Source organism: Trachypithecus francoisi, unplaced genomic scaffold, assembly GCF_009764315.1.
Source record: "Trachypithecus francoisi isolate TF-2019V2 unplaced genomic scaffold, Tfra_2.0 Lachesis_group6, whole genome shotgun sequence".
Taxonomy (NCBI): domain Eukaryota; kingdom Metazoa; phylum Chordata; class Mammalia; order Primates; family Cercopithecidae; genus Trachypithecus; species Trachypithecus francoisi.
In genome coordinates this window covers 34,831,469-34,857,741 of record NW_022681471.1, presented here as the reverse complement: position 1 = coordinate 34,857,741, position 26,273 = coordinate 34,831,469, and the positions used below count along the sequence as shown (strand labels likewise).

General features: G+C 34.3%; 1 protein-coding gene across 4 annotated transcripts in view; it reads right to left on the bottom strand.

Annotated features, from left to right (window-relative positions):
- Positions 1-391: 391 nt before the first annotated feature.
- The window catches only part of KLHL13 (kelch like family member 13), a 215,659-nt gene continuing 189,777 nt past the window's right edge, over positions 392-26,273 (bottom strand). For all 4 annotated transcript variants that reach the window (XM_033201330.1, XM_033201331.1, XM_033201329.1 and 1 more), the window contains 5 exons: positions 22,859-22,991; positions 22,141-22,337; positions 11,897-12,692; positions 4,402-4,515; positions 392-1,968 (listed from right to left, as the gene is read on the bottom strand). In XM_033201330.1, coding sequence (XP_033057221.1) covers positions 1,481-1,968; positions 4,402-4,515; positions 11,897-12,692; positions 22,141-22,337; positions 22,859-22,991 — 1,728 coding nt within the window. In that variant the 3' untranslated portion in view covers positions 392-1,480. The remainder of the gene's footprint in view (positions 1,969-4,401; positions 4,516-11,896; positions 12,693-22,140; positions 22,338-22,858; positions 22,992-26,273) is intronic.

Genomic DNA, 26,273 nt, shown 5'->3' with positions numbered 1-26,273 from the left:
TTTTTCCTTTGGGATCCTAGGTCAAGACAAATCTCTAAGATAATTTTACACAATCCCTTCTCATCAGGCAAGATGGATCCTCTTGAAGATCAGGGAGACTAAACTCAGAATTGTAATTGCTCTTTTGGTTTAGACATTGCTGGCAGTTCTGTGGTGATGAAAAGCCAGTTAACATCTTCCATAATCTAATTCCCCAAACACCACCAGCAATGAGTTTTGATGAATAAGGTTAGACTCAAATTCTTTTTTTCCTTGAATAAAAAGGCATAAATATTCACTCATCCAAGCTGCTCAGAGCTGTAAATTCTGATCACATTTTGCCATGCCAAAAATATAGATATTTAATCAAAGGAAGTCAAATCAGACAATAATGGGATGTCTCAGACCAAAATGACATTAAATGTTTTTTATTGAACAAAAAAAGATAAAACATGGAAGCTGAATTTATTGAGCAAAAGCAGCTCTCCAGGTGAAGCTGCTACAATTTGTGCTAAACAACCTTATGAACTGAGTATACAGAATACGTATAATATGCAAGTTACCTCAACAGCAAAGGAGAAGGAGTAGAATACAGTTTTTGAAGATAAAATCTGGTCAAGTGACAAATTTTGTTGTTCAAAATTTCTAGCCCTTATCCACCTAAATTCTGTATGGTTCTACATATATGCATTCAGTATGTGCATACTGAATTCCCATTTTAATAGAAGCTGCTTTTTGGAAGAATTCTTTTTAATTTCACATTTATTTGATGTGCCACTCAATTTAAAAAAAATTGACATATGTGTGTGTATGTATGTGTATGTATGTATACACACTTTAAAAACACCAAACCCTTGTTTATAAGTAGAGGGTTCATGCTGCTTTTTAAACTAATATTAGTGAATTTAAGCTATTTCTCCTGTGTGTCTAAGAAACTTTGTGTTCCCAATGCACCCACACAGTCAAGTGGGTTGACAGATATGTCAAAAATACTTTATGAAAAGAGGGAGGTAGCTCATGCGAGTTGGCAACCTTTTGTGTATTGTTTCCTGTTCAAGCAGGCTGCCTCCCTTGACATCTTACAGTCAAAGATGAAAGGAAAACTTTTTACTTTGAAGCCTAGTGAGCACAGTTGTACATTTACTATAATCCACCTTCAACTTGGCTTATTGGGTTTACTAATGTAAGATGACAAATACCTTACACCCAATACACAGCATTTAAAAAGTACTGAAGAAACATTTTATAGACGATACTTTTTTTTTCATATGTTAAACATCAGCTTCTATGGGATACATTTCCAGAATGGTAGTGTTACCACTTTATAAACATTCTAGGCCAAACAAACAGCACAAATAACATCAATGTTGTCTTTTTTCCAATATCTGAATCAATTACCGGAGGCTAATCCTAACATATATACTACTTAAGGGGGAAAAAGAAGAGAATTTATGACACATTGCAAAGATAGAACTACAGCATCTTAGTTGTAGAGATGATCTTAAGGTGCAGAAAGAGGGGACTCTCTAGAAGGTGATGGTGTGGTTTCTTCTGGTGGAAAAACTGTGAGTGTGCAAGCACGAATGCCACCAAGGGATTCTGGGAGATCAAAAACCTTATGCCATTCATCTTTATCTGGATCATATTTCTGCACTATCTCTACCATACAACGATTATTCCAAGAATACCCCCCAACCACATAGATTTTATTTTCAAAGACAGCGACCCCAACATCACTCTGCCCTCTTAACATGGCAGCAATTGGGGTCCACTGGTCAAGGATAGGTGAATAGTATTCACAGCTTAGGACATCATCATAATCACTTGTTCCTCTGAAGTGATTGCCACCAATGACATAGAGCCTTTCTCCCACTGTACACATGCAATGCAGACCTCTGACCGTGGTCATTGGCGCCTTCTGGATCCATTTGTCAGTATCAGGGTCAAAGCACATGAGCTCCTTTTGGAAAGTATCATGAGTAATTCCTCCTAAAGAATAAAACAATAGGTATGAAGTAAATAAGATTGTTATAGAAATGCAAAAATAATTAAAGGAGCTCTGTCAGAGATAATTAACTTTTAGCCACATATTATGACATATAGCTTATCAATACTGTTCTTAGGACTGTCTTCCCTCTATAAATACATTCTCTGGATCAAAAATAAAGAAAATAGCATTTTCATCTTCTTAAAGAACAAAACAATCACATTATTGCAATGACTTTCTCAAATGGAGATCCATGGTATTTTTAAAAGACTTTGCTGAAGGAAAATATATTTTGGTCACTGATAGAGTTGGATCTGTAGTAAATTCCAACTACAAAGCATCATTCACTCCTTACTGCCTTTTAGTGGGTATCCTCCGGGTGCTGAGCACTAGGCTAGAGTACATTAAATTCCAGGCGCCCATTTCCTCACTTGCCACAAAACAATATCTACTCCAGTTATTGCATCAGGATTGTGACTCTGAAGTAAGATATTTCTCAATATGCCTTGAAAAAGTTGAAAGTCTTCCACAGGTGTACAAGCTTATAAGAATATTCAGAACTGTTTATGTTTATAGAGTTTTCTGTGGCCAGAGCGAGGATGGATAATGTCATCTGTTATCAGAATGCATGTTTAAAAATCTAAAGAATTAGAATGCTGAATATACGTGGAATTTTATACATGCAGCAATTTGTTGTTAATCTTATTGAGTCTGTATCATCTACAAACTACTCTTAGATCACATATAAATCAGTCTCTACAACGAAAGTATCAAACTATACCTTCTGTAGACAAGGGAGAGAAGTAAGCTAATTTTCAGTCAAATTATTCAAAGCTTTACTGTCAAGTGGCCAGATGGCAATCACTATCACTGTTTTCTTCTGCTTTTTAAAAATATTTTCTCTGTGCTTTACAGAATTCCCAGAAAGCAAAACAGTGTTCATTGTTTTGAAAATCAGCCATACTTTCTAACCACTCTCAATTGGGAAGGTCATTTCTGCAATACACGCCAGTTATGCCAAAGCACCACTAAAACAATTCAGGTGTCATTTTTCTCAGAGGAGTTGGAGCTCTCATTATAATGGTACAGCAGCTGCCCACATAAAATAGAGAGATGGTATAAATCACTGATTAATGGGAGCATATTTATTACCTGTAAGGTTCTTCCAATATAAGACATTCTGTAGTTGCTCATGAGTTTAACACCAGAAACCTGCCAATCATATGCTACAGGCCTTTCATTGATTCTTATTGATTACAGATTTCATAAGGCAGTGGTCAGACAATCAGGCCACAAATATCGCCTTTACACCTTTGGTCTCTAGTAATGTAGCTATTGGCCTGGCACTGGTAGGCCTTCATTCAATGGGGAAGAATTGTCCCATGTAGACTGTGTCAGGGCCAGGTGATAATAACCTGACTAACAAAGTTAAATGTCAGTACCAGAGGTGGTCTTTACATTAAAGTGAGACTTCTTCCTAAATTTTACAGGAGAACAAAAGCAGAAAATACATTAAAAAAAAGAAAGAAATTTGACAGTAGGTTGATTTAAACACCAACAATTTGAGAATGAAAGTTGCTACTGGGACACTGTGAATAAACTATATCCATTTCAGAATTTTTTAACAGAAAAATATATCTTCATGTGCATAAAATACAGATAATCAGCACAGAAATATTTATGCAATGACACCATAGTAGAATCCTCTTAAAATGCTAAGGAAGAAGGAAACCCATATTATGGGCTATACTGAAAGAGAGAATGAATATTATTATGTATTATTACGCATACTGGAAGCATGTTTTATGCATAGGAGAGCTTATATGTTATATAATGATACACTCCTTCACACAGTTTAGCTAAACCTTAAATAAAATGAATTAACTGTTGCTACAGAAACTATGAATGGTGCTTGTTTGAATACAGAGCATGGGAACTGGAAAGCAAAATTTGAATGCGTTTCAATTTCTTCTAAGTTATACCTTACAACAGGATTGGTTTACTAGTACTCTTATAAATCTACAGAATGCCCAAGGCATTCATATGCAAATACACACAAAAATACTTTCTAAAATCAACATAAATTATATTTTGATTATCCATTTTTCTGGATTTTTTTTTTTTTTTTGAGATGGAGTCTCGCTCTTTCACCCAGGCTGGAGTACAGTGGCGTGATCTCAGCTCACTGCAACCTCCGTCTTCCAGGTTCAAGAGATTCTCCTGCCTCAGCCTCCCAAGTAGCTGGGATTACAGACATGCACCACCACACCCAGTTAATTTTTGTATTTTTAATAGAGACAGGGTTTCACCATGTTGGCCCGCCTGGTCTCAAACTCCTGACGCCTGAATTATTATTATTACTACCACTATATGGAAAGATAACCATATAGCTAAAAGCTTATATATTATATTGTGTTAACATAATACTTGTTTACCTGAAATATACATCACTCCTCCATACACAGTTCCGGCATGGCCATAGTGGGGCTCACTCATTTTGGCAACATAGGTCCATTCATTTGTTCTTGGATTGTAACATTCTACTGTAGCTGTTTAAAAAACAAAAAAGAAATAAAATGATTTTTAGCTTCAAATTTAGCAATTAATTATTTTTCTCTTAAGTAGAACAGTAATAGTATCCAAACACTTTAAACATATCTATTATAGATATGACAGATATATGAAAGACTTTGGGGGGAGCTCTTATAGTTAATTATTGAGACTATATTAATAATATAAACTATTAGTACATGTTACATTAGACTAGATAGTGTAAGAATCTAACAAATTCCTGTCATTGCAGAAATCGCTAAGATTTATTCTGTAATCTGTTTACATATTTATAATTTGACATTTCTCCATTTTCTTTGCTCTAAAAACATAGGAAGAAAGGATGAAAAAAATCAAAAGGAATGAAAAACTCCTCAATTCTGGGTCCCCATGTTGATAGAAACAAACGTTAATACATAAGAAGCAAACTTTTACATTGAGAATGAAAGCATACATACTTCTTGGTTTATGTTCTGAAGCCCACTGTTTTAGTTCATATACAGACTACAAAATGGACACTGATGATAATTTCTCTACATTTATACTTTAAAGCTGATAGTTTGTATATACCCACCATCATCGTATCCAGTACTACTCTTAACCTGAAGATGGTTGGCGGCATAATACAAAGGTCTTTATTAAGAATACTTCCTCTCAGTAATATATGTATCATCTTTTAACATAATGTATTTTGGAGAAATGATCTCAACTCACTTAAGTATCTTTCAATCAGTCTGTTATAACCTCAAGAACAGAACAATGTCACCAAGAAAGATGGAAAATGTAATCACTTTTTAAAAGGCAGAAAAGCTATTAAGAGAACTCATCAAAAGCATGAGGTCTAGATTGACTCGAAAAGTTCGTATTATTTATTGCATACACTGCCAACTGCTAATTCAATTTCTTGCGTCCCCCAACCCCACTTTTTTAAACTAACAGAACCACAACACTGCTTAGGGAAGAACTGCACCAAGCTAAAAACTAAATTGAATTTAGCAGGTTCCCTTAAAGCTTTGGTCAACCATATGATATAGTTCCGGGCAGTGACAGGTAAGCAGTTTATTGAGTAGGACAATTTGATCAAACCACTGGAATTAGGTTTAGCTACTTGCAACCAAATGCAATCCTGATGAATCAACCTTTGAATGAGATTCTCTACTTAAAAAAAATAACATGGTGACAGGCAAAACACACATACACACACACACACACACACACACACGCACGCAGAGAGAGAGAGAGAGAGAGACTACTTTTCCGCTCTATTCAATAAATTCATTTCATCATCAAATTCACTATGCAAAGTATGCTTTTCTCCTCCAACCACACCTATATTATGCCACTTCTTGTATCTCTCTACTGACTTCCTTTTCCACTTACTTTAGCTTTGAATTTTCAGTCTTATTTCAAAGGCTTTTACTATTCTCACTTTTACCTACTGCTTTGTTGGCTTTGTTCATTGCTTTAGGCCTGGATCCTTGCCAATTCTATTTATTTTAAACCCTATTTCTAAAATTAATAACAAGTTAAACTGCCACATCTCTCTCTCTCTATATATATATATAAATATATAATTCTATATATATTATATATATATATAATTTCTATATATATATTATATATATAAATATATAATTTCTATATATATTATATATATAATTTCTCTATATAATTTCCCTCTCTATATATATATAATTTCTCTCTATATATATAAAATTTCTCTCTCTCTCTCTCACCACATAACAGAAAACCTAGTGCATTGATTAGTACTTGGTATTAGCAAAGCCATTAATGGGAAGGTTTTAGAAGTAATTAAACCATACATCCTATCAGAAATGGTGTCTAAAAAGACTTCCAGATATCATCTTCTCCATCTACTTGAAGCCAAAGGCAGGATTCACTATAGCTTTACACTTTTCTTAATGTAGGACTCTGACTTAAACTTTGAAATTTTTGGATTGTAACTTTCCTTTCTTATGTTTAATTCAAACTGTTCCAATGTGATTTCCTTTAGTTTCTTCTTATTCTTTTTATAGTGGAGTTAGAATTTGAATAGTTATTCACTTTTTATTATATTAATATTTTCCAATGTAGAAGGATAATTCCTCTGTCAGTGACTTAATTGCATCTTCCCCTGATAGTGGTTATAAGAATCCATTTATACTTTCTCACACAGGAGCCCCTCAGTGCAAGATAGCTATTAACCACCAATAACAAAATTACTATATAATAGTCCATCATTCTTGAACTTTTTTCCAGCTAAAAATCTATCTCCTTTAACTGTTCCAGGCGTTTAATTTTTACTGTCAACTTTTATTGTCATGCAATTCTCCATGCAGAATTGCTATTGTTATCAGTAAAATCAATAGTATTTTATTTTAAAATAAAATACATCTAATTAAAAAGTAGATACACATGCTCTTATTTCCATTTTCCATATTTACAAGACACTCAGATATAGGTGAGTACAAACAACTCTGATGGGAAGAGGGAGCAAGGGATGATGCAAGGCAAAGAGTTGGAGCCACAAAGCAGTGCTTCAATCATAGTCTATAAGACTTGGAAATGGTAAAGAGGCAACTGGAAAAATCTAGAGCAGGTGGCAGCAAACCTCAGTCCATAGGCCAAATCCAGTCTACTTCCTGTTTTGCAGGGCCCACAAGATAAAAATATTAATGATTTTATATTTTTTACACATTGAAAAAGAATCAAGACTATTTTTTAACTAATGAAAATTCTATAAAATTCAAATTTCAGGTTTACAAATAAAGCTTTATTGGAGCACAGCCTCACTCATTTGTTTATGGATTATGTAGGGTTGCTTTTACACTACAACAGCAGAGTTGATTACTTGTGACAGAGATTGAATGGCCCACAAAGCTGGAAATAGACCCTTTCTGGCCCTTTACAGAAGTTTGCTGGCCCCTAATCTAGAGAATTAACTTCAGTAGTCTGGTGGCCTAGTGTTTACATTAAAGAATCCCTCCAATTTAAGAATTACACTTAGGTTGGTTATCTCACATATATCAGGAGTTCTTATTTTCCGAGATAATTCCATAGAAATCCAGAATCGGTCCTAAAAGACGATGTGGAATTTATTTGTTCTTTAAGATTAGGAAAGAGATTAGCCTAAAGAAAATCATTGGAACAATGATGGCTCCCTTAGAGGGGAGATGGACTCTAGAAACAGAACGCTGGTGAGTGACCAAGAAACCCCCAAATCCTTTGGGGGGTATAGAGGCATTTAATAAAATTTAGTAGTTTGATTGTGCATTTATTTGAAAAACATCTAACATGCTTTCTGTAAGTTACTTCATTATTTGAAATCTTAACTTATTAATATTTAACTGAAGTGAAAGATATTGGAGCTGTCATATTCTTCTTCAATATAGAAAACCTCAATGGAAGATTGATTTTTTTATATGACACAATTTTGAAAGATACCAGAAATAACTGACTTCTTTTACACTTAAGTGACAGCTACTCTAAGCTTCCCCTAGTTTCTCATTGTAACCAGTGTCAAAGGAAAGCAGCATTTTGAAGGAATTATATTTCAGCACGAAACCAGGTGAGCAGACGTGTGCTAGTGCATACACACACACACACACACACACACACACAGTCTTTTTTTCATGAACAATGGGCTTAGGTTTCCTTTGGTCCAAGTACCCCACGAAAAGATTTTAAAAGACCAAATGCATTAAAGTGATCTAAACTGTCTTGCAAATGTTTCCACTGTTTTCTTTTTTTAATTTTTAATTTCTGTGGGTACATAGTAAGTGTATATTTTTATGGGGTACATGAGATGTTTTGATGCAGGCATGCAATGTATAATAATCACATCATAAAAGATGGAGTATCCATCCTCTCAAGCATTTATCCTCTGTGTTACAAATAACACAATTACATATACTCATACTTATTGTAAAACATACAATTAAATTATTATTGACTATAGTCACCTGCTGTGCTATCAAATACTAGGCCTTATTAATTCATTCTAACTATTTTTGTACCCATTAAATTTTTCTTTTTATAATTATATACAGGCAAGGGTTATATACACTGTGTGTATGAAGTGATATATTGGTACTAATCAACCTGTTAAATTGTTAAATGACTTTCCCATCAATCCCCTTTTCCTGCTACCCATTCCCATCACTTCCTTCTATTTACAAAGGCATATGAACATGTCAACTTAATCAGTTACAATGGGAATGTTAATTTATTATAATAGATGTTAATGTGTGCATTGAAGGGGGAATTCTATTTTTAAAAAGCACTTGTAGGGTAAGGGAAATGTTAAAAACTCAGTTTCTGGAAGGAACATTCAGAAATATAGGCGAGTTTCTTTAGAATCAAAATCTGCTATTCTGCAAAAACAATGGGCCCAAGAAAACTGGAAAAGCCAACTAATACAAATTCACTTTTTATTTATATAAAGAGAAACACGATCAATAGATAAAATACAGGAAATTTCATTAATATTATTCTTTGGGGGCAATAGTAATCAAGGCAGGTTTCATCAAGTTTGGTTACCTCGGTAATATAGAATGCGACATGACAAGACAATCTACTTCTTGCTTCTATTTGAGTATAACATAGAAAGAACTCAAAGGGGGTGGAGTGGACCAGAAACAAATGAAACCTCTTGCTTCTTGGCTTTATCTGATGACTCTCTTTGACCTTTTGTCTCCTGAAATCAAGACTCTAAATTTGAGTGCACTTACTAAGTCAATCACAAAATATTTTTTAAACTTCCAATGTATTGTATAATAAAATGTTAAGTACAGAATGCGTTTGATGGGTATGCTGATTTTAAGGGACACAATCATTTTCTACAAAAGTTTAGATACTTATAGATTACAAATCTATAAGATCATTATAGATTTGTAATCTATAGATCATTTTAAATGGAATAAAATATCAAATAATTGGATGATAACTAGAATTAGAATTCTTGGAATAGATGATTTGTGCCTGTATTATAATGACATGTGCATTTGTTAAATGCAGTATATGAAATAAGATTAAAATGAACCTATATATACCATTAGAGGGGAAACTTTTTAAGTCATCATCCTTAGGTTAAGGTTTAGAAATTTTATTGTTAAAGCCTAAATATGAATTTAGAATACCCTAAGAAAAGCATGATTCCCTTCTTTTCCTTTCTAAATGAAACACAAAAGACTGTTTTAAATCAGAGATGGAGGGGTGGTTTCTGAAGGTCAGGAGTAAGGATTCCTGTGTATGAGCCATTTGCCCAACAGGGTGGTCTATTTCTAGTTCCTAGATGGGTATACCATAGGAGCAACTGAAAGAGGGTTGGGATAGGTTAAAAAAAAAAGCCTCTAGCATCTTGGTTTTATGTAATGACTCTCCTCGGCCTGAAGATTATAAACTCCCAGAAGAATATGGCTTTTAATTAGTATTAGGAACTATATATTGAAAACTAAGTAGCTGCATATTAACAGGGGTGATAATATCAACAAGCAAGGACCGACTTTGAAAAACGGAGCTATTTCCTATGAGAAAAGAAGACTGCCCAGGTTAATGACCTATTATTTGTGAAGAAAATATTTAAGAAAAGATTATCTTACACAGGGATTTTCTAAGAAACAACCAAGTCACTACTTGCACCTTCTAGATATTTCCAGATACAACAAATTTAAAATAGTATAATAATGTGAAAATAATGGGTGTGGGTTGACTGAGGAGGCCTAAAGGACAGTTGTACACTAAGGACACTTATGGCTTGACTGCTTTTAAAAGTCCAATTATCAAAATATATTGGAACACCTATGCAGTTCATGATCATGCAACACAGTCCAACAACCTAGAAAGTCTGGTCTTAGAAAAAAATATCATTGTAACAACAAAGGAAAAAACTTTGGGTAGAAAAGATCAGGAAAAAGACCATGTCACTAACAAGAAAGGGTTTTATAAACAGGAAAGTATAAGAGCTGAGAACAGTTAATCTTTTCTCTGATAAATAGCTTAGTCTCAAATACATTAAACTATCTTTTATTTCTTAGAATATTGAAAAATAAAGATTCTGAGAACTACTCTGAACTTATCCAGAGCCAATCTCAATATTTTGAACTATCCCAGCTCTATGGAGCCTGGAATTGATCAACTACAAGGACTTTATTTATTATTAATTTATTTATTATTGGGTTCAAGCAATCCTGCTTCAGCCTCCTTAACAGCTAGGACTACAGGCATGAGCAACACCTGGCTGACTGGTCTTTCTTTCTTTCTTTCTTTCTTTCTTTCTTTTTCTGTCTTTTTTGTATTTTTGTATTTTATTTATTGACTTATTTATTTTATTATACTTTAAGTTCTAGGGTACATGTGCAGAACGTGCTGTTTTGTTACACAGGTATACACGTGCCATGGTGGTTTGCTGTACCCATCAACCCGTTAGTTACGTTAGGTATTTCTCCTAATGCTATCCCTCCCCTAGCCCCCCACTCCCCAACAGGCCCTGGTCTCTGATGTTCCCCTCCCTGTGACAGACTCTATTTATAATACAGAATAAAAGAATTGAAAAGAAGGCCAAACAATAATGGCAATGACAAATATATGTCACAACATAAAATGTGGACTTCCTGCCTTTATTTTTGGAAAAATTATACTATCCCAATTTTATCTGAAATAATAAAATTATACCTTTTTGGGTTAATTTATATAGCCAAAGTATTCTATATCAAAGTATGTTTATGGCCATTTTATACTGGGAAGACAAAAAAGTGACCATCAAATAAAGCTTGCCAGATGGGCTTATGGTAAAGAAAACTATCTGATATTATGTCAAGAGAATTATTTTTAAAACAAACAGTCATAGATCATAATATTCACAGTGAATAAACTTCGTATAATGTTGGACTCTGTACATTTAATCTATAAAGAAAATTATCTATGTGACCTCTAATAGGTAACAAATTTTGTAAAAGAAGAAACATGAAAGTTTTCTGTAATGAAGGATTGTAACCTGTTCAGTAAAATATCATGTGGCCTTTTAAAAACAGAAAATGAGAAAACATGCCAAACTTCTATCCAAGACCTTATTATAATTTAAATGAGCTAAGTATACTTTTTAGATGAACCTTCAAGATGAAGACCACATATGCTGCACAAGTAAAATATTCTATAATATACTGATGTATTTGTAAGATACAATTTGTTCCCTCACCAACGATATATGTCCAGATAAGGCATAAAGATGGTCTCTAATATTTTCTCAGAAAAATAGTTTTTAAATGAAACCCTAGCTAGCTACATTTTTATCTGATTTTACAGGACTGCTTATTTTATGATTTGATAAGAATTTCTGAGTGAAGAAATTTGTCTCTATGCTTAATATAAATGCACACTTACGCAGTTCACCTGCTGCATTTCGCCCACCAACTGCATACAGATATCCTTTGAGGGCACTTAGGTGGAAGAAGGTACGCTTTTCATTTAAAGATGCAACTTGCATCCATTTATTGTATCGAGGATCAAATCTGAAGACTGTATCAACTGCCGTCTTTCCTTTTGTATCATAATTACTCTGTCCACCAACGACATAGAGAAAATTTCCAATAACGGCAATGCCATGCTGGTACCTTGGGGCATCCATGGGGGCTAATGATTTCCACTCATGGGCCTTTTCATCATACATGCGCAATTCCTTACTGACAACCAGCTGCTGCCTCAGCACTCCTCCTAGTGTAACCAAGTGAGTGGTGTCAGATCTAATGGCAGTTCTGTCTGACTGCATAACTGGCTGCATGTATGGCATCATTTGGTAATTGCTGGCTTCCAAAAGCAAATTCACACAAGTATTGTCAGTTCTCATGAAATCCACCGTTTGCACGTAATTAATGAGCTCCTGTGGTGTCATCAGTGGAAATCGTATGTTCTTCATTAATTTTGCAGCAAAGTCCATCCGAGGCTCTTCCAGGCGAAGCCAACGACAGGTAGCCTTAAAGAGCTCAAGTTCAGTACAGTGCTTAAGGCTATTACTGGAAAGCACAAAGGCAAGACGCTCAAAAGGGAGTTTCAAGAACTCCCCCGTGCTCAGCAATGCAGGAAAATTCTTCAAGACGAAACTGTTAACGTATTTATCCACTTCGGTTAGATTGTAGGTGTTGGCAATCCGTCCAACTTCAACACAATTGTCTAAAGTGACCTATTAAGCCAATTAAAAAAAATTAAAACATGACTACTTTCACGGCAATCACATCTTGATACCACAAATACCTGTTCTAGAATAAGAGTAAATTATGTTTTTAATGTTCATTTAGATGCAAATAAGGATTCTTATCTTAATGTATCAATGATCTACATACAGATAATCTGCAAACCACCTTTTACTTAATCCGGTAGAAGGCTGACTAAAAGAAAATGATCAAAGTCAGTAAGGTAGAAGTTACTCTAAGAAACAATGTTATAACTGGAATATGGCCAAATTAATTACTCTTGTCTCCTCAAAAATGTATTCCACCCCCACCCCAAAAATACTGATAGAATTCCTGCCAGATGGAAACATGGGAAAATAGAAGGTTATTCTACTATGATTCATGTCAATCCACTTCTTAGCCATTATTCTTAAAAATGCCACATAGCTAGCAGATCCACGAACAGAAAAGCTCTAATACCCAATCCCTAGATTTCCCGTTCATGTAAATAGGCATCACTCATTACTGTCATTCATTTTGGTTCCTTCAAAGTTATTACTCATAATGAAAATAATTTAATAAGATAATTATTCCTAGGGTAAATTAATTTTCAACATTATTTATCTGGAAATATAAGAAAGGAAATGTCTTTCTTAAGGGCAGAGAGGCATATCTACATCAAATCTGTCCTGTAAATGAGATTTTGGTATCTGTGATGACTGCTTCCAACTGGGCAACATAGCTTTCCTTAGCCACTCTTACTTTCACAGCACATTCTGTTTCTCTCTGGCATCAACATGAGCCCAGAACCATTTCCCCACCACAGAGCAAAATATACCATAAAGTGAAAAGCTAACAAAGAAGAGAAGTGACAGAGAGGCCTTTCCTCAGTAGAACCTCTTTTCAATGCTCTAATAACTGACTGGTCAAAGGAAAAATAGAAAAAATAATATTAGCAAATATAATACAAAGAACAAACCACAAAACCAAGCCTACCATAAAAATTGCCAGTGTGTATATATAAAAACAGACACGAATCACAGGCAAAAGACTTAAATGTTTAGTTGTTTATAAAATTTTGTCAGGTTATGTGTCCTCAATGTCACACAAACTTTATCAATGTATTGTTAACCTCATAACTGTATTGTTAACAGATTTGGCAGATGGTTAGAGAAAATCAAATAATCCTTCTGTTGACATTTCTTTAAAAACTGAAATAAAGCTATAAGCATTACTCCTCCACATAAAATGACAGCCTAGTTAGGATATAATATCACTGAAATCTCTAAGGTTAACACACACACACATTGCTATTTTCATAGATTTTTTAAATTAGACTTTATGAGATATATGTGCAGAACGTTCAGGTTTGTTACATAGGTATTACACATATCATGATGGTTTGCTGCCCCCATAAACCCATCATCTACATTAGGTATTTCTCCTAATGCTATCCCTCCTCTAGCCTCCCAGCCCCCGACAGACTCTGGTGTGTGATGTTCTCCCCCCCACCGCCGTGCCCATGTGTTCTCATTGTTCAACTCCCACTTATGAGTGAGAACCCGAGGTGTTTGGTTTTCTTTTCCCGTGTTAGTTTGCTGAGAATGATGGCTTCCAGCTTCATCCATGTCCCTGCAAAGGATATGAACTCATCCTTTTTTTATGGCTGCATAGTATTATGTGCCACATTTTCTTCATCCAGTCTATCACTCATTTATTACTCAAAAAGAATTTGTGCTCTTTTAAGTAGCTGATTTGCTTTACAAAAATGTTTAACTGCTTATTTTACTTAGTAGCCATATATTTTAAGAATACCTAAAACACAACTGCAACATAAAAAAATAGAAAAATAAATTAACAAATTATGAGTCTCTAGAAGTAGACAGCATAGCACTGTATAAATACCCTGGATTTCTAATGTGGTTAATAAAAAGTCCATTTTAATCCAATTTGAGGAGCTGCAGGTTGGTGGTTCAAAAATTTAAGTTATGTAAATGGAGTTACAGTCAATACCTGTTTTCCCAATTCACCCTGAGTGGAAGGAATTTGAGGTCATGAATTCACTTCCCAAGACAAATAAGAATTATCTCTTCCCCAGAGTGAAGGTGATTTAAACTTTTGAAGACGTTTATTAGTACAGTTATACAAAAGTTGATGACAACACAGATAAAATTCCCAAGTATGCAAATTCTCATCATTATTGATATGATTACTAAAAAACAACAAAGAATGGGTACTTTAAGCCAGCAAAATGATACTACCAGTTGTTAGTCACCAATCTGAAATCTAAATTTATAGCATGTAAAATAGAGCAAAATTAAATATTAAAAGCCAAACTGTGTAATTTATAGCATGTAACACAGAGCAAGATTAAAGATTAAAAGCCAAACTGTATAATTTAGAAATGAGATCAAGGTATTTAATTCCTTCACCTTTTCCCTCTTCAAATTTATCCAGTGAGAAAATGATTGCTAGAATAACAGGAGAAGAAACTTACATTTTATTTACCAGCATTTGGAAAATACCTTCTGTATATCAATACATTCATATATACAGACACACAAGACTAGAAAAGACTTTGACAGACCATCAAGCCAATACAAATAGCTGCCTACTTTTTTCTTTAAAATCACCAGAGAACGGTATTCCATAACCTTCCAAACTGTTATCTTCTTGATAGAAGAACTAAGTATTTTCTTTTTTTATTTCTTTCATTTTAATTTTTGTAGGCACATAGTTGGTATATATATTTATGGAGTACCCAAGACTAGGTATTTTCTATAGCTCATGTACAACAGCTACCATACTGTGAGTATGCAACAAAGGCTAAATACTACAAATATCAAAAATATAAAAGGTAAAGATACGATGATAGATGCAATTAAAAATAGGATACCTGTTGAATTAATGTAGCAAATTACTAGAACCTTATTAATTTCAAAATGAGACACAGACAAGAAAAATATATAATAGGAAATTAATTCTTAACAAGTATATGTAATCAAAGCTTAAAAATTAATCATAGAATATAGAAATTAAAGAAGCAAAGCCTACAGCCTATAGTAATAATTAACAATATAAATAGACCAAAACTGATGGAATTATAGTAAACAACTTTCAGAGAAATACATAATATTCTATTATGGTTCATTTTAATCTACTTCTCCACCATGATTCTTAAAAGTGACTCAGCTAGAAGATCTCCAAACATTAAGCCTAGATAGTATTTTTAAATGGATACATGTATTTGTGTATCCATTGGATACATAAAAGGATAAATGGATAACTGGATATCCATAAATGGATAATTGGATTTATAATGCAGTTTATATATATAATAGAATGCACATTGAAAATATAAAATATGAAGTTTAAAGCTTATTTAAAAAATGTCTAGGTAGAAATTTCATCTGAGTTCATCTTTTATTTCATCTGAAAACCCGGCCACAATTCCAAAGAAGGTACACTTGAAAATAGAGTTATAACAGAAGTTAATCCAATAACACATTGGCATTAAAAAGAACAACAAGGCTGGGCGCGGTGGCTCACACCTGTAATCCCAGCACTTTGAGAGGCCTTGGCTGGTGGATCATGAGGTCAGGAGATCGAGACCATCCTGGCCAACATGGTGAAACCCATCTCTACTAAAAATACAAAAATTAGCCAGGTGTGGTGGCACACGCCTGTATTCCCAGCTACTTGGGAGGCTGAGGCAGGAGAATCGCTTGAACCCAGGAGGCGGAGGTTGCTGTGAGCTGAGAAAGCACCACTGCACTCCAGCCTGGTGACACAGCAAGACTCCCTCAAACAACAACAACAACAACAACAAAGGATAAAATTCTTCAAGCACCTGTGGGAACCTATAAAATTGTTCATAAAATAATCAACTGCTCATTTACATTTCCTTGATATAAATTAGTATAAATTATTCTTTTATAACCAAACAACATTCATAGTCATCCTAAAGGCACTTCCAACATCATAACATTGCAAATGGTATTCTCAGTAACATACTTGTCCTCACTGCTGCTGCACTATTCAAATTATATCTGATGTGCCCAAAACACTGTCATTAACATAATTTGCTATTTTAATGAAGATTTCATCTGAAATCTAGGACTTTTTTTAAAGATTGGTGTTTTATACAAATAAAATCCCATTTAGAAAAAATGGGTATCTGCTCTTTTCTTTTTTCTTTTTTTTTTGACTAGCCAAGTGAAGCACTGTGAGTGAAGAAGGAACAAAGAATCTGTAACTGGTTGTGATCAATTAGTTGTAAACACTACTGCACTCGGACCAGCCAGAATCTGATTTTGTACTCTCAAGGGAAATGCAAAGACTAAGAAATCTGGCAAAAATTTGGGGAACTCCTTAGCCATTCAATGTGCCAAATTCTACTTGGTGCTATCTAGTTTATTAAAATGACAGGCTGATATCTAGTACAATCAATGCAGAGAATGAAACCATGTCCACAGAATAAGGCTGGGAAGAAATCAAACAAGATACTTTAGCGGGCAGAGGATGTACAGGTATCTTTTCTCAAGCCTCCTTCCACAGATGAGACCGTCACAGGACAGAAAGAGACACTTCGGTAAGAACAAAGGGATAACTGAATAATAAACACCTCTCTCTCTTTCAGTCTTTGTCTTTCTTCAGTTTCTAAATGCTATTTGAGGTGAATGTCACTGGTGTCTCCAGCCCAAAATATTCAATTCTCTATTTCTTTGCACTTCGAATGCACTTCCTTTATTGAATGCAATGTTAGTTATTACAATGGCTTTTGTGAGGCTGAAGTGGTTTGAGCCCAGGCTACGCCTCTTCTTCCCAGAGTCCCAGATAGCAGATGGACAAGATTGGGTGCTCAAGGTTATAGGCGTGATATTTAGAATATTTAACAAGCACACAACATGGGTATCAACCAATCAAAATGGATGGCCGACCATAAGCAACGGGGATGACCTTCTATGTACTATTTGCCCAATATCAGCCCTGGCAATAAGGAAGTCAAGATTGGTTTGGTTGGGAGGGAAATAATTTTGATTCATTTTTAATTTTAATTATCTATACAATTTGTCTCTAACTTGCATTAAATTGCCCTCAAAGGTGAAAAAAATCATTAAAAACATGTCTGTTAATCTTTATGGGTAAATACAATTTAGATTAAACGAAGAATGTGAAATATATGTACTATACAGGAAATCCTCAGTAATTTAGTAATGGAGGCAAAGCAAAAGGAACTGTCTTCTCCAATGACATCTGATTCTTTTTGTTTTTCTTTTGAGAGAAACATATTCTCTCTATTCCTCTCTCGTCTCCTTCCCACTTATGTACCTCCTTTATTTTCTGTCTCCAACTCTTCATCTCCTCCAGTCACCTCAATAAACTTTCTCTCTACTTCATTGCGAGCTCTCCACCTCATCACTGATAACAAATGTGCAGGTGGAACCAGTAATCTACCTGCATCAAGTGGGGAAAACACAATCAAAAAATTATTTTAAGAACAATTATCCCCAAGTCTAAATTCCAATGACATCTTCATTCTCTTGTTAAAAAATGCTTTTATACGAACATAAAGTGATTTATTTCTCATCTTTATTCTGTTTTGTTCATTCTGTATACTTGTATATTTAAATTGTAACCTTTTGAGTTCAATTACAGATGCCCTATTTCAGTAACCTAACATTAAATTAGGTTGTTTTGTGAACTAGCCTAAAATCCTCCATAACAATAGTTCCGTGGGACAAATGCTAGATGCTAAACATTTCAAATTGCAAACAAAAGATAAACAAAAACCTTACACAACTTTCTTATAAACTAGTGAATGGGGCCGGGCGCGGTGGCTCACGCCTGTAATCCCAGCACTTTGGGAGGCTGAGGTGGGTGGATCATCTGAGGTCAGGTGTTCGAGAGCAGCCTGACCAACATGGAGAAATCCTGTCTCTACTAAAAATACAAAATTATCCAGGCACAGTGGTGCATGCCTGTAATCCCAGCTACTGGGGAGGCTGAGGCAGGAGAATCACTTGAACCTGGGAGGCGAAGGTTGCAGTGAGCCGAGATCCTGCCATTGCACTCCAGCCTGGGCAATAAGAGTGAAACTCTGCCTCGAAAAAAAAAAGAAAAAAGAAAGAAAGCAAAGAAAAAGAAAAAGAAAAAACTAGTGAATGGGTGCACAGTATTTAACATGTTGTAGTTATACAATGTCCTAAGGACAAAACCAATGCAATTTTTAGGTATGACTAAACAAAGGTAATTTTCCATTATCTCCATAGTATATATCTATCCTTCATTGTCACCCTTCTGTATTCATTTCATTGTCCTCTTTTCCATAACTCCCAAGAAAATAACATAACAAAAACAAAAATGCCACATCCTATAAACTATCATACTAATTACCACCCTAAGTAACACTGCAAAGGATGGCAAAGTTAGATGGGAGGCTGGTTCTTGTTCTATTAAGACTGATGCTCTGTTATAGAAAACTGGTATCTCTATCCCACCAAAGGTGAGTGTGGCTTTACTACTGTATCTAAAGTTATCATTCAAAACTAATACATACATGTTTTCTGGGTTATTCACTGATTCGCATTTTACGTACTACTGTTACTGATTCACATTTTGTGTACCACTGTTCCTCTTCCTCCACACAAATGATTGAGAATAGGATAGAACAGAATTGTATTAGAAGGGAATTTTTCTGTCTAAAAGTTCAAACCCAAATAGTGTTTTGGTTTTGTGAACTATAATATCACTATATCGTTAAAAACATAAATCCCATTTCCTCTAAAACATCTCATTTCAGCACACAGTTCTTAAACATGAGAACGTTGTATTAAAATTTATCAATAAAACTTAGCTCATGGAAGAACTTCAAAAAGTCCTCCTTTAAAAAATATAGTATCTTGAGACTTTCAGTTTTTATAAGTAGAAAATACACTGGGTTACTATTTTTCCTTTTTCACTTGATTCCTGAGAAGGAAAGGGGAAATAAATAGGGCAAGGCTGAACATAGGTTTAACTAAAAAACAGAATGCATGAAAGAAGGATAAAGGAAAACTTGGATTTTGCATGTTCCTGGAACTAATAATCTGCCAGATTTTCTCAAAAATTATCATGGATTCTGAGAAATAAGAGATTTCTACTCTAAAACCATACAGACATGTCCTCCGCAAAAAAGGATGAAGGACAAGTAAGATAGACTAATACAAAGAAAACAGGTAATTCCTAAAAGTTCATAGGCAAGAAAATTCTAAAACTGAGAGGTAGGAGCAAACTCTACCACAAGTAATCTTTGCTAGAGAGAAGCCTCTTCTCCATTAGAAATAGGTTTTAGGATGTCTGCAAAGGATGCAAAAAAAATAATGAACATGAGATTTAAGGCAATATTAAGTGTTTATAAAAATGAAGACATTTCTAAATTGTTAAACAATTATAATAAATGTTTCAACACAGGTTAAGGAACCAACAGTCTAATTGCTGGAAATTAGCATTACAAAGTGACTATGGCCTCATCTTTAAATAAAATTGCTTTAAATACAGTTAACTAGAACAAAATTCTTTTCTATTATTGTGACAATAATATTACTATAACTTTTTTGTATTGTGTATTATCCAGTTTGGTCCTTTTCTTTCACGTAAAGGAACTGATCACAATCAATATCTGGAGTTCTAAGTACTAAACTTTTGTATTAGAGGATAGGCCAACAATGTCTCTTGTTAATGAGTAGTTCCAAAGAAATCATGGCACTTCCCTTAATTTGGCTCACGATGACCAGGTGTTGCTAAGATCAGTATAAAGTAATGTAAGAATCTATAAGTACAAGCTTTAAGTGTTACTGCTAAATTAAATCCTGGACTTGAGGCATTTTGAAAATCACATTCAATACGATTCATTTTTCCTTGAAATGAAGTTGTTATATCATGCCAGTGACACAACCAGAGGTGACATCCTAATAGCTCTTGAGGGGATGGGCCTTGTATGATCAAATTAAAATAAAATTTAGCACCTAAATTCAGTAATGGAGGCAAGCAATAGCATGGGAATTAACCAACTTCACTTGGGCTACTTGTGCATTAAAGAAGACAATACAAGTCAACAATATAGCACCATGCTGCCATAAAAACCTTTAAAAGTAGCAATTAGTTCAAATTTTATAAGTAATTGTGAGACAGTAGTCTGAGTTTTCTAAAATCAAACGTACAAAAAACACATTTTCAATAGGCCAGTTAAATTAGTCATTGGCTGACTTTGTAAGATAGTAAGTACCTTAATAATAAAATAATTAAGGACATGTTCTCTTGAAAGTTACTGTTGTAAAGAAGGTTCCATGTTCAAAAAACGTACGTTGCAAAGATCTGACAGCAATTATTTACCTATGTTAAGATTGATATGAGTTAAAAAAAATTATAGAAAACATATCCGTCAACATAATGAGTTAGAAAATATACCAAAAATTACTATTGCCAGAATTCTTAATCAGAAAAGCTCCAAGACCTCTGGAAGTCTTGGCAATATTTCTGTCCAATGTAGCCATTTATCTTCCCAGAAGTAAAATTTAAGGGTCTCAACTAAAATAAAACACTCTCTTCAGGAAATGGGTGACTACCACTAAGTACTTCATTGATTGGTGGTTGTATGTGCCCTATCTTATTTATTAAAAAACGGCTAAACACTATTCTGTAGGGGATATGTTTCTATGGAATCAAGACTGACATTCTTACAGGTTTGCCCATAGGTATTAGTTCTTCTTAAGATCTAGCTCCCATATTAAAAGATGAAATTTTAAAAGAGTTCTAGAAGCTCAGATTACTTTTCCATTCAATTACATTTAAGAAGCCTGCTTGTATAGTCAAAAAGGTGAATAAAACCAGGTTATGGTACATACCATTATGAAACAGTTAAGTATATATCTTTATCAAATATTATTAGTATCTAATGTCATTTGATTACACAGAGGTTTTTTTCTTTCTTCCTGAGATGGAGTCTCACTCTTGTTGCCCAGGCTGGAGTGCAATGGCTCAATCTCAGTTCACCACAACCTCCACCTCCCAGGTTCAAGTGATTCTCCTGCCTCAGCCTCCCAAGTAGCCGGAATTACAGGCATGCACCACCATGCCCAGCTAATTTTTGTATTTTTAGTAGAGACAGGGTTTCTCCGTGTTGGTCAGGCTGGTCTTGAACTCCTGACCTCAGATGATCCGCTCACCTCAGTCTCCCAAAGTGCTGGGATTATAGGCGTGAGCCACCACGCCCAGCCAACACTGAGGCTTTTATTAAGTGATTCTAATTCATACAAATGCACCTGTTTCAATCTCACCTTGCTTACAGATCACATACTATAAGACACACCTGTCTAATGGCAAGTTTCACATTCCTGCACAGCAGATTTCATGAGTCCTAATCTAAACAGGCTACATCAGAGTCTACCACAGAAAAAAACAGATTTCAAAATATCTTACCCCAGATATGAGAAATACTTTACAGAAGTCCAAAACTGGCAGAATCTGTAGAAAACTGGCAGCTTCCAGCGTGTCTTGAAGGTTGTCCATATTAAGAGAAAGCTTTGCAGTATAAATGAAATCAATAATTTTCCTTAGACCGACTTTGCTCACACCATGAAGTTTAATGCACATTAAATCTTGTTCTTTCATTCCACCTTAAATAAAAAGACATTCAATTAAATGAAGGTGGATAATTATGGTCAAACTCACTTCTGCTGCTAATTAGATGCAATAATATCAAGGGAAAGTCTTATTTTATATAAGCAGTTGTATTAGAGTCAGTCTGCTGCACATTTTACCGTTAAAATAAAGTACTTTAAAAGGATAATCCTATGCTAATGGAGGTCATATATGATACAAGTGCTTCCAAAATGTTCTCACTTCCTATCTTTTGATATAGAGTAGAGATTGTATTAGCAGGACACAGAGTCTCTAATGGCCCACTCAGATATGAGCTTGAAAAATAAAAGTTGTGAGATAAAGATGGACAGTATGAAAAAAAGTGCATCAATTTTCCATGTTAAAACAGCACCACCGAAAACCATACATACTGTTCTATACTTCTTTTGACGTTATTTCCAAAAGAACTAAATTTCAGGTTAGAAATAAAAAAGATTTAAACACAGATTTTTCATATTGGTTTAATGTGGCTTCAGAGTTTTAAAAGGCAAACTACCTGTGAACATAGCCTTGAAGTAATCGCTAGCAGATGCCATCATGACTCTATGCACAGGGAAAGCATCATCTGTGTCACCTGGCATCAGGGTCACATCACAAAGCAATCCTTCAAGTCGAAGCTGGTCAAAGCCCTACAATAAGAACATGAGTTGAGTCACTAATCAAGGTAAAATGAAGTTACAAATCTTTGTGTGCTAAAATTGTTTGAATATTAATGTGGTGCAACATATGTGGAACATAAAGCCAACAGAATAATTATTCAGGAGAAGAAAAAATAACTGCACAACTTTCCTGATATGTGACACTGCATATTTTCTTTCACTGTAGTAATAACACAAAATTAAGATTAATTTAGGTTAAAAACGATTAAGGAAAGAGTATATATGTTTGCTTATTTACACAATTTTGAGCTTTTACCTTATTTTGAAAAATAATTACAATGTGCACTTCTATTTTCCCATCTGCAGAATGAGAGTATTAGATTGTCCAACATTCCTTTTCACGATAATTTAATAGTCCTTTTATAGTGCTTGACTGAAGCATCTTGGTTTGGTTTTGTTTGGGAGGAGGTTGAGAAAGAAAAGTAGAGAGCAACTGTACTGTGTACATTATAGGAGTTCTTTCTACTAATTGTATTGTTTCATCTCTTTGAGAAGCCTATACTCAGTACATTGCTGCTGCCTGACCAAATATCTTTCAAGTTTCAAGTTTGAGACTTAATTATCTTTGGGGAAAAAAAGCCCAGGAAACCCCAACGTGAGACTTAATTGTCTCCAAATGCATAAAGGTTTAGTGGAAAATTAACAGGCTAGCAGCCACAATTCAGAGGAATGACAGAGCTCTGGTGAGAAGAATCCTTGCTGATTAGCTTTTCCACTACACCCTGATGGTCTCAACTAATGACAGACAGTAGTTCTATTGATATAAGTTGGAAGAATGACAATCACTTTAAGATTATAACAGGTTGAATCTACAACATACACATCTTTCAAAACATCATGTTTTTTGTTTTTTATCTTTTATTTTTAATTTTTGTGGGTACACAGTAGATGTATGCTTTAGGGGATGGATACTCCATTCACCATGATGTGATTAAAATATCATGTTTTACATGACAAATTATATATAATGTTTATTTGTCAATTAGGAATAGTGAATTTAAAAGGATTATAACAGACTAGTAAAGTACACCAAAAGGGGACAATATACAATTTAATAATGATGCAAAAAAATGAACATTTTGGCAAGGTTGAGTCTGTAGTTTCAAAGATAGAAATGTTTCATTATAAAAAATCAGGAAGACAGATATACAAATTGCTTTCTAATAATAAAATATAGTAAGAACCAATAGCATTGATTACTCTGTCCCCTTCATATTTTAACGACTTCAAATAAAATTAAGGTTACGTTTCACAGATTTAAAGAACAAAAGGCATAACATATTAAGAATGCAGTTTTAAAAATATTGATCCTACACATATGAGTAATATAAGCCCCAGTTAAGTTTCTCATTCTAATTTTAAAATTGCTTTTTAAAGAAAATATTTGAATTACAGAACTGGAACTTCAAAGAGATGATCTGATCCAGCCACTTTCCCTCTAGGGAAAGAGATGAACATTTTCATTCCAAAACTATTTACACATTATGCATACACTTTAAAACAAGTTTATATATCATATTTTTCTTTTTCCAACAATGATTTACATGTTTGTTAACAAATATCAAATCTTTCACAAATGTCCCTTTTTCTTTGTAAACCCAAACATTATATACCCTATGCCACTATTTTTATTTTCCATTGCTAATTTGTCTGCTGTTTCTGTTATTTAGAATAGTAGAAGTAAAATAATAATAGCTCATCTTGTAAAAAGAGATGCCAATTTTAAGGGAATATTCTCATGCTGAAGGCATGCGAAGAGTCATTTCAGCTCTTTTAAAATTGATATATGGGGTCTAAATTGCAATAAATTTGTGGGAATCACCTTTCAAATGTACAGTATTGGGAAGTACTCAGTGAGGACACTAGGGTGTGGGAGAGGATAGTCAAGTATCAGCTGAAACAGTTGAGACTAGCATCTTTGAATTCCCCCGTGTTTGGCATACTGTTGGTACTTAATATGTGTTCCATGAACACATTGTTTGTTCCATGAACAAACAAACAAAATTTCACTCAGAAGCTACCACTGGTAACTTTAAATCCATGTAGTCACATTGGGTAGGATGTAAACTTTGCAATAAGTTAACTGGAAACCAGGAACTTATTTGTGAAACCTCTCCCAATAATAAACTGAGTTGTGCTTAAAGTGTTCGTTTGTGGTAGTTTGTTGTAGTGGTAAAGGTTGAGGTAAGAGAAAAGGTAGTGAACCAGGAGTTGGGGAGAAAACGTTGGCTCCCAAACTTGTGTTTGTTTCCTTCCTCATATAAATTTCAGGTTTAGAAATTTAATATGTGCTTGTATGTTTTTTGAAGTCAAAGTACAGAAGAATATAAGTTTAAAACTTAAAGGCTACCTCTTTCACTTACTAGAAGTAACTACTGTTAACAGTTTAGTAAGCATACTTCAAGACCTCATTCTCTATATATCATAATCTACATTATGCTTGTATTAAAATATATAAAGTCCTTTTTAAAGTGGGTTACTATACATACTGTTGTGCATTTTAAAATTCACTTGAGCAGATAACACAGATAGTCTTCTATCTCAGTGCACAGGACTTACTTCATTCTTTCAGTGCATGCACAGTAATCTATAGCGGGGGCATGTTGTAAGTTATTTATCCATTCCCGTTTAGTTGAACACTCGGGTTTTCCCTCAATTTCCGCAGTTATAAGCAATGCTGCAATTAACTTCCTTGTACATACACTTAGTTGTCTAAGTATATCTGAGGGAGATAGCCTCAGGATTGAAGTTGCTGGTTTGAAGGACATTTATTTTTAAAGTTTTGAAGAGCTAATGGCAAGTTAAAGGATTTGATTTTTCTTAGGAGAAATAACATACCTTGGGCATTGGCATAAAAGGGAGATGACTAATGAGATGAGCCTAGGTACTGTATGCCCCCTTTATTTTTATTTATCAAATAGGTTTTTATTCGTCTTCTCTAAAGTATACGTAGACAATATCTTCATAAAGCAATTCTGGCTTATTTAATCAAAAGCAATGATTGTATCTGATCCATTATTTTCTTCCACTAAAGAACAAAAACAAACCAAAAAAAAAAAAAAAAAAAAAACCTTCTTGGCTTATTTGCTAGCCTCCTGCCTTAAATATTCCTGCAAATATTTTACAATTGTATTGAAGTCAGTATGTTCCATTCCTACTACGTATTACTTCTTTTTCCCTCTGAAATAAAGGAGTAGCTAATGCATCTTGTATCGTTAGCTGTGTAATTTCTTGTTTTGTTCATATTCCACT